The following is a 13,823-nucleotide window of genomic DNA, read 5'->3' as shown; positions in this document are numbered from 1 at the left end:
CAATCATGTATACAACTTTACTTAATCGTATTGATTATTAAGTTTAATTTCATTGAAGTCACTAAACCTTAGAACAATTTTAATATTATTAAGAAATCATACATGTATTTCACGACATACAACTTAATCCTTCTGATAATTAATTTAAATTGTAAACCCAATGAATTCCAAAAGGTTTAAATGTTTACTTCGTCCCCAGGTTAAGAGGTGAATTTCTGTATAGTATCCGGTTTTAAAAATAAAGACATTGGGTCCCTATGTTATAAAAAGTGTATGAATAAGGTTATCTCCGTTAAGTTGACAACAACGGGTTAAGTCCATGCTGATGTGACTGTATTTTTTCTCTTCTCTCTTTTGGTGTCCAGCTTTTTCTATCTCTTGTTCAGCTTTTTCTTTGATGATTTGTTGAACTTGTTCTTTCTTTGTGGACCTTATTCATATATTTTTCATAACATAGGACCCAATGGCTTCATTTTTAAAACCGAGTACTAAACATAAATTCACCTCTTATCGTGGGGACGAAGTAAGCATTTTTCGATGCCTTGAATTTGAGTACAAGGACAAGAATCAATGTTATTGGTATTCAAAGACTAAATATGACAGTTTCATTAAAAAGAAGGATGAAGATGAAACAAAGTTTAAAGGTGAGACTAAATCCAAAAACACATAATAGTTGAAAAACTACAAACATATTTAATCCATTATTAAATAACATAAAAGTAATTGAAATTTAGTAATATTTCAAGAAAAAAAATAGTTATTTTGTTATAAAATAAATTAGATGTACTACTTATCCATGCTTAGTAGTAGTCCCACCATATTTTTTAAATATCATAAATTTGAAATATTTTTGTTTCTATTTAACTTTCATTTTCAAAGTTTAAAAATTAACATTCATTATTTTCTTATATTTATAACATTACCTTTCATCTAATTTATAATTAGTTTACGAATTTATTATGGCAGAAAAAAAAGATAAAATATAATACCATATAAGTATTTTCTTAAAATAACCTTAAACGACACCTTAACAAAATAATGAAGCACCAGTATTTAAAAGTATATGTAAACGAATAGATATAAGTAGAATAAACTAAAACATCTCTGCTCTTTGAAAAGTCTGCTAATTGATTTGAACTAAAAAGCCCTACAAAGCAAATTTAAGTACGTAAAGTCAATTAAGAGCAATATAAACCATTTTTTAATTAAATAGTTTTTTTTATGCCCAGATTGTTACAAGACAAAAATTTATCTGTCCTCTCTGTAATAATTTCATCAATTTATCATGGAAGAAAATTCAGAGACAGTGTACAGATAAAAACTACATGACAATAGTGTTATTAATCCAACCGCAGAATGCAACACAATAAAACATCACACTATATCACATTCACAAAAGAATAAAAAAATTGCACCTAACACAAACCACTCCTCAATTGAATCTTGTCTACATGAGTAAGAACCCTCTGTATAGAACAACCTTGTCTCATATTCACTCTCTTGTTCAGCATAACGAACTTTCACATCAATTGTATTGTACTCTTCTTGAAGTCACTCGATTTGCTGAGCCAGAATCCTGAGCATAGCTCCCACAATTCCAGTAGCTACCAACACTGCCTATGATGGCAATCTCATCTCTTGGTGATTTTCTTGGTGAACAAGAAGCCGAAAACTGATTAATCTCTTCAACTGATAATGCACCTAAAATAGGCCTATCTTCATGGCTCACCACAGTATTGGACCCATGTGAGCTATTTCTCTCTGCATACGAACTCTTGCTAACAGGTGTAGTTTCTGATGAACCTAACCAATTTGAAAGGCTAGCATCAACTGCGATTTCCCGGTTCAACTTCTTGGGTGATTCAGCACCAAATCCAGGTCGGGACTCTTGCTTCAAAACCAAATTCTCCTTCTGAGACACCAATGGTGGTCCTCTTTTCGCCTTAACTGCTTTCCATTGAGTGAGGTTCTCCACAGGGTTCAGCACAGAATGAACATAAACACTCCTATCTCGAACATTGGGGTTCAACCCAATTGACTTCATTTCCTTATCGTACACTGGAATTGGACTTTCCACCTCTGCAACAACCCTTTGATTATCACCATTTCTGGACCTTGAGTACACTATTCCATCTTCAAAGTCTTCCCCCACTTCATCATATTCTTCTCCCATGTCACTATCACCACCATCATCCTCATCCTCATCCGTGAGATCACTATCCCAATACTCCATTGCTGCATCTTCATCGTCACTACATGTGCAATTGTGGTACCTATGGTCTGTTGGGTAAGACCCGGTTGAAGTAACCGCACTTTCATCAGACTTTGTTTGGCTTAACGTTTCAACCGAAGGTCTTTTCTCTTCACTCTTCTCTGGTTGGAAATCAAGAACTTCATCTGGCTCGTAGGTTTTCACATTGACATCAAAAGTCACTTTCTTTTTGGGGCTTGCGTTTAGCTTCTCCAGAGGTTTAGCCCTACATCCCATACCCATTTATCTAAATCAAAAACTTCAACTCCAAAACCAAGCATGCTTTCATGTGAACAAAAAGTAGAATTTTACAAACTCAGTTAGTCAATTACTTACTGTACTTCTTGTGATGCAGTGCTATGTACCACCATTTGGGAGTAGTCCGGCACAGAACACACCTTCGGTCGCTCCAACCTGTCTTTGGCATTTCGCTGAACAACATTGAAAAGACTCAATGAGGTTAGAGAAACCTTCATCTATTAAGCTTGTTAGACAGAAGAATAAAAAAACAAAACCCACATATATTATTCAAACTATAGTTTATTCTTTCATCAAGATCAAAATTGAAAGTCTATCTATCTCCAGTAGACGCATGATCCGTTCATGCAAATCTCTATTATACATAACACCCTGATAAAACATTCATCTGATTGAATAAAAACACTAGAATCAGCACTTAAAATCTTAGTTTTGCCTTAAAAAAAGGCCAAAAATAGGAGGTGCAAGTATAAAACTTTCAAAAAAGAAAGTCTTTTCCAGACAGTTTATGAGAAACCAAACAAAAGGGTAACTAAATTAGATGAAAAAGATAGAAGCTTGAAGAAGAGAAGGTGAAGGGTTAGTTACATGGTGACGGTGAGCCTTGCGCCTGGGCTTGGTGCTTGTGGAGGAACCAAAGCAATGAAGAAAGCAACCCATTGTGACAACAGATCTGTGTTTTTGCTTTCTGAGGTTCACAACAACAATGCTAATGCAAAGGGTTTGGTCTTCATGACATGCCACCTTCCCCGTCCACAGACAAACGCAGAGGGAGTGGACAGTGTAACCCTCTCTCCATAAATATGTAGTAATAATAATTTGTTTTATTTGTTTATTATCAAAAAGAAAAAAAGTGGGAAGTGACCGTTGTGATGACAGGCTGTAATGTCTTAAGTACCACATCGAATGCAGTTTTCTTTTGTTATTTTGTGTGAACTGCATCAGAGACACAGAAGTTGATCGTTTGGCTCAAGAATGTTGGAAAGTGAAAAAAAGTAGTGATGGTATTTATGATTAATAATCGTTAGAGTCAATTTTTTTCATTTTCGGGAATTTATTAGTTGTTATTGAACTAGATTTGGATTGTGTACTTAATTTATATCCAATAATACAAAACACTAGCTTATCAAAACAAATCATTTAAAAATGAAATATCTTTGTAAAAAATTAAAAATAATAGTTGTGGTGGTCTTTGTAATATTACATTTATGGTAAAACTACTATCTACACCGTTATTCTTACCAACTGTACTGTATTAATAATATAGAAGACTAAAATATCCTTTTTCATTGTGACACATTACCATTGTTCTCACCTCTGCTGCCGCCATTGCAGAGTAAGAAGAGAAGAGAAAAAAATGCATTGTGAAGAAAAACCTTACTTTAAAATGTATTTAATGTGTTTCAGACTCATTAAAGAAAACTTATTTTAAAAAATTTATTCCAGTAAACTTTTTTTAAACAACTCGTTCTGGAACACATGAAATGAAATGCATTCCAGAAAGTTTGTTCTATAAAATTTGTTCCAACAATTAATTTCAGAATGCACTCCTTTGGTTTCGCAAAGGTTGTCGAAAAAAATTCTTTTCTGAAAATCCTTATCAAAGTTATGTTGTAGAAATTTTTAAAAGCTTGTCTTTCATAACTGGTAATCCAAGTCACTTTTATAAAGGATAAAAGTATGAGATTTTTTTTATACAATCATATTATTAATACATATATATTCATTATCAGAATCCATGATTAACATTGTTATGAATCTATATATGTATATATTTAATTATTCTTTCTTAATATGTATAGATTAATATTACTCTTAACTGACCAAGTCGTCTACACATAACCATTTATAAAAAAAAATAATCATAATCCTAATCAACTGATTAATTAAAAATTATTATAACATTAACCCATATGAATAGTAATCATTATAGTCAAACTATAACAATTTATCACGCCATGTTTTATTTTTTTAAAACCTAGTTAAATAACGGAATATATATATACCCAAAAAAAATGGTTGTATAACCGGGTATAATTAAAATTAGTCAAATAAATGATTAGTTAATCAATTTTAACTAAACGACATTAGTAGAAACAAAGGTGTGATAGTGGCGGTTATGTTTATTAAATTTAGCTTTATTAACTTATTAAGCATAATTTTATATATTTTATAATAATATTTATTATTAAGCAGTAAAATATGTTAATTTGAAAATTAAAAATAATAAAAGTAGTGTACAATATTAATTAAAGATTGATATAATCAATCTAAAAGTTGCAACCACTATGCTGTTTCTCTCAAAAATATCTGAGTTTTTTTTTTTTAACTTATGAATTTTACTAAAACTAGATTATATAACAAACAGTTATAATATGGCATCTTTAGTATATGATCCTAAACGTATAACGTAAGAATTGTTCCTTAAACAATTATTTTTGCGATAATACTTCTAACAAGATGCAGCTGCAATATGACATCTTTAGTATTTTTTATTTGTATATATTTTTCCTTAATAAGAAAATATGAACAAGTAGTGTTGATCTTCAACTCCAAACTTTTTATTATACATCTTAATATTGGATATAATGAACCCTCTAATGATATTTTGTTTTATTTAATCATTATTAATTATGCATGCTTTTGGCCTTTGACGCCATGTAGGTGGATGTATCCACAAAGAATAAATGCTTTCGGAGATTTCAATTTTCTTATTTCAGTCTCTAACTAGTTATTTTTATTTTTTATAATACAACTCGTTAAATTAAATAAAAAAAGTAATTATTTTATAAACAGGAAGGACCTACCTAAATTAAGAAGGAAGCATAGTACAATCAGTAACTAATGACGGGAAGAGGACAAAATTAACATATAAAATGACATTACCTTTGAAAAAAAAGAAGTTTTTATGATAGTTGATTTGTTTGACTTTTTGTATGATTAATTGATATAATTCAAAGTGCATGACAAAAAGAAGCCAACAAAATATGTTTTTTTATATTTTGGATTTTAGCTAAGCAATTGTATGGTAAATATGAGTTTAGGGTGAGGAAAGAAAAAATGTAATAAAATTTAAATATTCCATCTTAAGTATATAAAATGGTGTTGATGAAAAGCTAAAAAGTTAACATCATTGTACAGCATGATGGGAGTGGAAGAAGAAGGTGGAAGAGAGAAGGATTACACCCAAGATGGCACAGTGGACCTCAATGGCAAACCAGTTTTAAGATCAAATACTGGAAGGTGGAGAGCTTGTTCCTTCATTGTAGGTAAATGCAGCCATTGGACCTTAAACTTACAATTTTTAATTTTAGACCCCTTTTCTACTCATTCATTTATTTTACCATATTGTTAGATTAATTTTAAAAAGAATTTTAAACAAATCTTTAACACCATAAATTCTTTCATTAAAGTCTGTACACCTATTAACTTAGTGTTGGTTTAGTGTTTAAATAGGAAAAAGCTTATTTGACACTTTATGAAATTACACTCGTTTTACATTCCTTTTAATAATATTAGTATATATATATATATATATATATATATATATATATATATATGATTATTTGAAATATATATTTATATTTTACAATATTTATAATCTTATTTTATTTTTTTTATGCAAAAGTAATGATAATTTTTGTTTTCTTTAACAGAAATTATAAATATGCAATAAATATTTAAGAGAAATGCAATAATTTGACACGAATAAAAAATAGTTTAATTCAATATAACTAGACTAAAAATTTACAAATATATATATATTTTTGATATGTAATATTGACTATTCATTTTTATATATATTTGAGATGAAAGAGACATCAATAATTTACACTGTAATTACATAATACATATTATAATTTTAAATTAAAATTAATATAAATATTATTATCTTATGATGTCAATTGAATGTAATTTTTTATTGTGATGTGAAAGTATTATCACCTATCTCAATATATATGTAAGAACATTGATAACAAGTCGCAATTTTTTAAAATTAATATAACTGTGGGTTTCATTTTCAAAGACCATTTTTAAGAAAATTAGTATCTTATATTGATTTTTTTAACATCCAAGAAAAACATGAGAATGTTCATACACTTTCAAGAACAAAATGACTATTATATGTTAAAAATACATTACAATCTTGAAACAAGATGTAAAAGAGACATTTTTTTAAGAGTTTGTTTGCAAAAATTGTTTTAGAATCATGAGAGGAAAAGAAAAGAAAATGAAGTTTCTCTTTGAAATAGAAAGTAAATACTTGAAGTGATGATAATGTAAAGAGAGAAGTGAATGAGTTGTGACAATGTGCTAACACCATTATGTTTGATAATCAATTGTAGGGTACGAAATGATTGAAAGAATGGCATACTATGGGATAGCATCAAATCTAGTATTGTATCTAACAAAGAAGCTTCATGAGGGCACTGTCAAATCTTCAAATCACGTGACCAACTGGGCTGGTGCAGTCTGGATCATGCCAGCTGCCGGAGCTTACATAGCCGATGCATATCTTGGCCGATATTGGACTTTTGTTATAGCATCAGCCATTTACCTTCTGGTATATATACACTATTAGAATTTTATGAGTGAGTCTAATTCTTACCTTAAATAGAAATAAGACATATAAATCTATTGTTTTGTTAGTGTTGTGAGTTAGAAATAACTGAGTTTTAGATTGTATGTCACATGGAGAATGCATGGAATATAATGGTTTTGATCCATGTTATAAATATAACATAAGTTGTTGCATTTTAACATTATAAACGGAGACGGTCTTGTATTTTTGGTTGCAGGGGATGTGTATGTTGACGCTAGCAGTGTCGCTACCAGGATTGAGGCCACCAGCATGTGCTCCAGGAGTTGCAGACCAAGATTGCCCACAAGCATCCTCATTGCAAGTGGGAATTTTCTTCGTTGCCTTGTACATCATTGCAGCAGGAACAGGGGGGACCAAGCCCAACATTTCTACAATGGGAGCAGACCAATTTGACGAGTTTGAACCAAAAGAGAGGTCCCGAAAGCTTTCCTTCTACAATTGGTGGGTGTTCTATATTCTAATTGGAACCATTTCAGCCCAAACTCTCTTGGTTTACATACAAGACAGAGTTGGTTTTGGCCTTGGCTACGGGATCCCAACCGTTGCTCTAGCCGTTTCAATATTCATGTTTCTGCTAGGAACTCCTCTTTATAGGCATAGATTACCCTCTGGCAGCCCTTTAACCAGAATGGTCCAGGTACTTGTGTCTGCAGTGAGGAAGTGGAAGGTACATGTTCCAGATGATTTAAATCAGCTACATGAGCTCAGCATGGAAGAGTATTATGCAAGTAAAGGGAGAACGAGAATTTATCACAGTTCTTCATTAAGGCTAGTAATCAAATTTTTCCTCTTCAAATTGTATATTTCTTTTGTTTATTTTAACTTGACAAATGTGTGCAGATTCCTAGACAAAGCTGCAGTGAAGACAGGCGAAACATCACCATGGATGCTTTGTACTGTGACTCAAATTGAGGAAACCAAGCAAATGATGAAAATGGTTCCTATTTTGATCACTACGTGCATTCCAAGCACCGTAATAGCTCAAACCACCACACTCTTCATCAGACAAGGCACCACACTAGACAGGAGAATGGGACCCCATTTTGAAATCCCTCCAGCATGTCTTATAGCTTTTGTGAACATCTTCATGCTGATAAGCGTTGTGATCTATGACCGTCTTTTCGTTCCGGCAATCCGGCACTACACCAAGAACCCCAGAGGGATCTCCTTGCTGCAGAGACTTGGAATTGGACTTGTGCTACATGTTATCATTATGCTCACTGCATGCTTTGTTGAGAGGAAGAGACTCAGTGTGGCAAGAGAAAAGAACCTTTTAGGCCAGCTTGATAAAATTCCTCTAACCATTTTCATCCTCCTCCCTCAGTTTGCTTTTACAGGAATTGCTGACACCTTTGTTGATGTTGCCAAGTTAGAGTTCTTCTATGATCAAGCACCAGAAGCCATGAAAAGTTTGGGAACCTCATATTTCACAACCACCTTGAGCATTGGAAATTTTCTTAATAGTTTTCTGCTTTCAACTGTCGCTGATCTCACCCGCAAACATGGTCACAAGAGTTGGATTTTGGATAATCTAAATGCTTCCCGTTTAGATTATTATTATGCATTCTTGGCTCTTCTCAGCGCTATCAATTTCTTTTGCTTTGTGGCTGTTGCCAAATTGTACGTCTATAATGTTGATCAAACACAAATCAACAAGGACTTGGATATGAACACTACTTCACCTCAAGCCAATACTGAAATAGGCCAAAGTACCACAACCAGATAACTGAAGGAATAAGGTGAGGAAACAAAGTGCGTGGTAGACTAGCATTTGTTATCAATTACTTTCATGAATGGAAGAAGGACAAAGACAAATTCTTGAATATTTTGATAGTGATCATCAATGAGATGGAGAGTGATAACTATCTATCTAAAATGGAACCCTTAAGTTAATTACATTTACAAAAAGAATTGTTTCTAATTACCATAATTTGTATTGCCATGACAAATCTTAAGTTATAATGAATAACTTTAACAAAATAACTATTATTTTAAAGAATATATTATAAGAAAAATTACTCTTATGGACATAATCTTGGTCACAAAAATTTGATCCAAAGTAACAGGTCTTATAAGGTTCATATCCATCAGATGTGACTCCCTTTTATCTGTTTATCGTGTCCTTGCTTATTTAACATTTCTGTTAATCATTTTGTTAGTTCGCATGTAGAAAATTATATAGCCGACAAATTTTCCTTTCAATCATCGAAAAAAATAACTATTTTAAGAACTCTGCCGTCAAACTTGTCTCCTTTTTTGCTTGAATTTGTGCAGCCTAAAACCAATCACACGGTTTTCCTGTATGAGAACATAATCTTTATACCCTCATACATACAGATATATCTTATTTGATTATTACTAATAAACCTATAATCTGTGACATCATTGATTAAAGCCGTGTATACATATATATCTGGATGTATTTGCACAAAGAAAATGCTTTCGGTACCTAAATTTTTCTCAGTGCAGTTTCAAAGTCAAGTTGATAATATGAATGCTCTCAGGAAATAAGAAGCATAAGACAGAGACACATAGGACATAATAATGCAATTGATTGGTGACTGAAAAGGGAGGAAAACATATTTAAATACATTAAGTGAGAGCCACTTTAATGAACAGAAATTTTTTTATGACATATGTAGCTCGTGGCTTTTGTGGCATGTCAATCTCGCGTTTACTTCTAAGATCTAACTGTAGCTAGATCGATAATTCAGAGGTGAAAATAAAATCATTAGAAAAGAAAGATAAGGAAAGTGTGAAAATAAGCGACAGTGAGTACAAACCAAATACATGTTGATTCCTTATTTTGGACTAAAGATTTCTTTGTTAGTTAGCTCATGCAATTGGACAGTGCAGTTTGTTGAGAAAGCTAGAATTCTAAAATCAGATTCCCCGCCTCTACTATATAAAAGGCTCGCTAGAGAGGCTAAAAGACTTCCACACAAAGAGACAGAGGTGTAGTTCAAACTCATGGCAGTGATAGAAGAAAAAGGCCCTGCAAATGGGAACGAAGATTACACTCAAGATGGCACAGTAGACCTAAAGGGTAGACCCGTTTTGAGATCAGAGACGGGAAAATGGAAAGCCTGTTCCTTTATAGTTGGTAAATGATCCCAGTAGTGGCCTTAACATCTCCATTCCTCTCTTTTTCCGTAGGATGAATTTTTATCACTTGTGAACATGGGATATGCGTGTTTTTTAATTTACAGGGTACGAAGTGTTTGAGAGGATGGCTTTCTACGGGATACAATCAAACCTAGTGATATATTTAACAAGGAAGCTCCATGAGGGCACTGTGAAATCTGCGAACGACGTTAGCAACTGGGTGGGTTCAGTCTGGATGATGCCACTGGCAGGAGCTTACATAGCAGATGCTTATCTTGGCAGATATAAAACTTTTATAATTGCTTCGTGCATTTATGTTGTGGTATGATATGTGACATTTATCTTACCTGTTAATGTAACATGGTAAACAAGAGTAGGAGTTGATAAACAATATTGGATCAACATTTGGTTTTGCATACATTATTATGATTATGTTTACCTGTTTTTCCATATTCTTTGGCCATAGGGAATGTGTCTGTTGACACTGGCAGTTTCACTACCAGCACTGAGGCCACCACGATGTGATGAAGGCGAGAATTGCCCAGAGGCATCGTCATTGCAATATGGTGTTTTCTTCTTGGCCCTTTATATCATTGCAATAGGCACAGGAGGGACGAAGCCTAACATTTCGACCATGGGAGCAGACCAATTTGACGAGTTTGAACCAAAAGAGAGAAGCTATAAACTCTCCTTCTTCAATTGGTGGTTTTTTAGCATTTTCTTTGGCACCCTTTTCGCCAACACTTTCTTGGTTTTCATACAAGAACGTGTGGGTTGGACCATTGGATATGGCCTTCCCACCCTTGGCCTTGCTGTTTCAGTATTGGTGTTTCTGGGAGGAACTCCATTTTACAGACACAAACTGCCTTCAGGTAGCCCAATAACAAGGATGCTTCAGGTCTATGTTGCTGCTGTGAAAAAGTGGAAGCTACGTGTCCCAGATGATCCAAAAGAGCTACATGAACTGAGCATTGAACAGTATGCATGTAGTGGGAGAAACAGAATTGATCGGAGCTCTTCATTGAGGTTAAAAATCCCATCTTTTTATCCTTTCAAAATTCACTGTATTTTTCCATGTCACTTGAATCATTTGCACAATTCTCCCCGTTCTCTGCTTGCAGTTTTCTTGACAAGGCCTCTATAAAGAATGGTCAAACGTCATCATGGAGACTTTGTACTGTGACACAAGTAGAGGAAACCAAGCAAATGACAAAACTGATTCCTGTTTTGCTGACAACGATTATCCCAAGCACCTTGATAGTTCAAGCGAGCACTCTCTTTGTCAAACAAGGCACCACTCTAGACAGGAGAATGGGACCCCATTTTCATATTCCCCCGGCAAGCTTAAATGCATTTGTAACTATCGCCATGCTGATAACCGTTGTTCTATATGACCGTGTTTTTGTTCCTGCGATTCGGCGCTACACAAAGAACCCAAGGGGTATCACAATGCTGCAGAGACTTGGCATTGGGCTTGTGCTACATTGCATCATAATGGTGATTGCATGCTTTGTTGAAAGAAAGAGACTGAGGGTGGCAAGAGAAAACCACCTCTTTCACGCGAAAGATACGATTCCTCTCAGTATTTTCATTCTACTCCCTCAGTATGCTTTGGGAGGGGTTGCTGATAACTTCGTGGAAGTAGCCAAAATGGAGTTATTCTATGATCAAGCACCAGATGGCATGAAAAGTCTCGCAACATCATATTTCACAACCACCATAGGTCTTGGAAGCTTTCTCAGCAGTTTTCTTCTGTCAACTGTTGCTGATATCACAAAGAGAAATGGCCACAGGGGTTGGATTTTGGACAATCTAAATATCTCCCGTTTAGATTACTATTATGCATTCATGGCCGTACTCAGCTTCCTCAACTTGCTCTGCTTTTTGGTTGTTGCCAAGTTCTTTGTCTATAATGTCGATGTAACACAAACCAAACCGGGCTTCGAGATGAACTCTGCATCGTCGCAGCCACAGAACAATACTGGAGTAAACCAAAGCACCCCACAAACAGATGGCAAATTCTAGGGAAAACACCAACCTTTTGGGCATATATAGGGTGCTTTAGATTTAATCATTCAGATCTATCTTCCCATGGCTCTTTCTTCGCTTAGCTTTACCTTGCTACTTAAACAAATACGTCTACTTAATGTGAAAAGCTTAGAAAACTTGAGCATTTAAAGTAATAGGCAGGTATCTTATAACAAAGCTTATTTGCTTCCTTGATAGGAAATGCAAGATATTTTTATGAGTTATGAAGAAATCTTTATAAAAGATCACGACAATGTCTTTAATTTCTTGTTATTTTTATATAATGTAAGATTCTAAGTCACTTAAATCCACCTTCAAATTACAAAAACTTAATTGTTCGTTTGAATTTAATTTCCTTAAGTCATTTAGCAAAAAATTTAAATTATTCAATAACATTTGATAACAAGTATTTTGTTAGACAAGAGCGTGGTTTAAAGAGACGATTGAAAAAGGATATGAAGGTGACGATTTATACCATTTTGGTCATAGTTCACATGCATTCTGTGTTAGATTTTGTCCTAAATGTTTACATGATTGAATAGGTCATCCTTATTTGTCAAAATTAGAAAAAGAAAAAGATATTCCTTAAATTTACTGGTCTCCAGACCTTAAAATGTCAATCATACCAACTAGGAAAATATGTTAGATCTACCCTTCCTAAAATGTATGAATCAAGGTGTAATTCTAGTTTCTATATTATCCATTTTGATATCTAGAGATCTAATCACATCTCATCTTTTGTTTTTAAGCATTTTCTTACGTTCATTAATGAATACTTGAGATGTACATAAATTTATCTCATGAAAGATTGTTTTGAATTGTTATACATCTTCAAAATCAATTCGATCAAATAATCAAAATCTTAAAAAGTGTCTGAACATCATTTTTCTACCGTTTTAAGTTTACATAGTATATTACATGAGTTTATTTGTCTTCACACAACACAACAAAATGGTACAGAAGAATAAACTAAAAATATAAAAAAAAAGATATTTTAATATAAATATAAAAGTTTTAATCATGCTTATAAATACCTAAAGCAGAAAACAATATAAATATATTTTATATAAGGATTGGAGCATTCCAAATGCTAGTGTAACCATTAAGTCTAAAATATGTAGTAGTATGTTAGAAAACCTCTTTCAACTAGGTTTGTATATAACAGCTCTCTATAATCATAAGTAGAAAACCATAATAAAAATACTTTAAGCCCTCCAAAATATATTTTCTGTGTTAATCTTAAGCATATATATATAAATTAAAATAACACGTTCTTCCATATATCATACTTCTTATATATCTCGTCTTCTATATTTCCAAAACCTCTAAAAATTCCGAGTATATATAAAATGTTTCCAAAACTAGAGATAAAGCAATATCAAGCCTGTTTTAAAGGCAGTTCGGTTATCCTTTTTTTTTGTCCTTATTCACTTCTACATTAGTTTAGGTCATTGCAGATGAAAAACATGTCAATTTAGATTGATTTGACACATGACTACTTAAGACACCATACATTGTTATTATTCATCTTGACTGAGGTACCGATTAATTGTAAAAATAATAATGCAAAAAGAAACC

At 33.0% G+C, this 13,823-nt stretch overlaps 3 protein-coding genes across 3 annotated transcripts; 2 read left to right on the top strand and 1 right to left on the bottom strand.

The window, feature by feature from the left end:
• Positions 1-1,309: 1,309 nt before the first annotated feature.
• LOC124836094 (uncharacterized) lies at positions 1,310-3,300 on the bottom strand. The gene is made up of 3 exons (XM_047311165.2): positions 3,098-3,300; positions 2,588-2,682; positions 1,310-2,477 (listed from the first exon to the last, which is right to left on the bottom strand). Exons 1-3 carry the CDS (start codon positions 3,167-3,169, stop codon positions 1,526-1,528), a joined length of 1,119 nt encoding a protein of 372 aa, XP_047167121.1. The 5' UTR covers positions 3,170-3,300; the 3' UTR covers positions 1,310-1,525.
• Positions 3,301-5,651: 2,351 nt separating this feature from the next.
• LOC124836134 (protein NRT1/ PTR FAMILY 5.2-like) lies at positions 5,652-8,838 on the top strand. The gene is made up of 4 exons (XM_047311225.2): positions 5,652-5,778; positions 6,856-7,073; positions 7,309-7,880; positions 7,953-8,838. The coding sequence occupies exons 1-4, from the start codon at positions 5,652-5,654 to the stop codon at positions 8,836-8,838; spliced, it is 1,803 nt and encodes a 600-aa protein (XP_047167181.1).
• Positions 8,839-9,765: 927 nt separating this feature from the next.
• Positions 9,766-12,508, top strand: LOC124836122 (protein NRT1/ PTR FAMILY 5.2-like). Its single transcript, XM_047311206.2, has 4 exons — positions 9,766-10,215; positions 10,322-10,539; positions 10,684-11,243; positions 11,339-12,508. Exons 1-4 carry the CDS (start codon positions 10,083-10,085, stop codon positions 12,240-12,242), a joined length of 1,815 nt encoding a protein of 604 aa, XP_047167162.2. The 5' UTR covers positions 9,766-10,082; the 3' UTR covers positions 12,243-12,508.
• The last annotated feature ends 1,315 nt before the right edge of the window (positions 12,509-13,823 follow it).

This window comes from Vigna umbellata, chromosome 5, assembly GCF_029865625.1.
Source record: "Vigna umbellata cultivar VRB3 chromosome 5, Vumbellata_1.0, whole genome shotgun sequence".
In the NCBI taxonomy this organism is placed as follows: domain Eukaryota; kingdom Viridiplantae; phylum Streptophyta; class Magnoliopsida; order Fabales; family Fabaceae; genus Vigna; species Vigna umbellata.
This window is presented reverse-complemented; position numbering and strand designations above follow the sequence as displayed.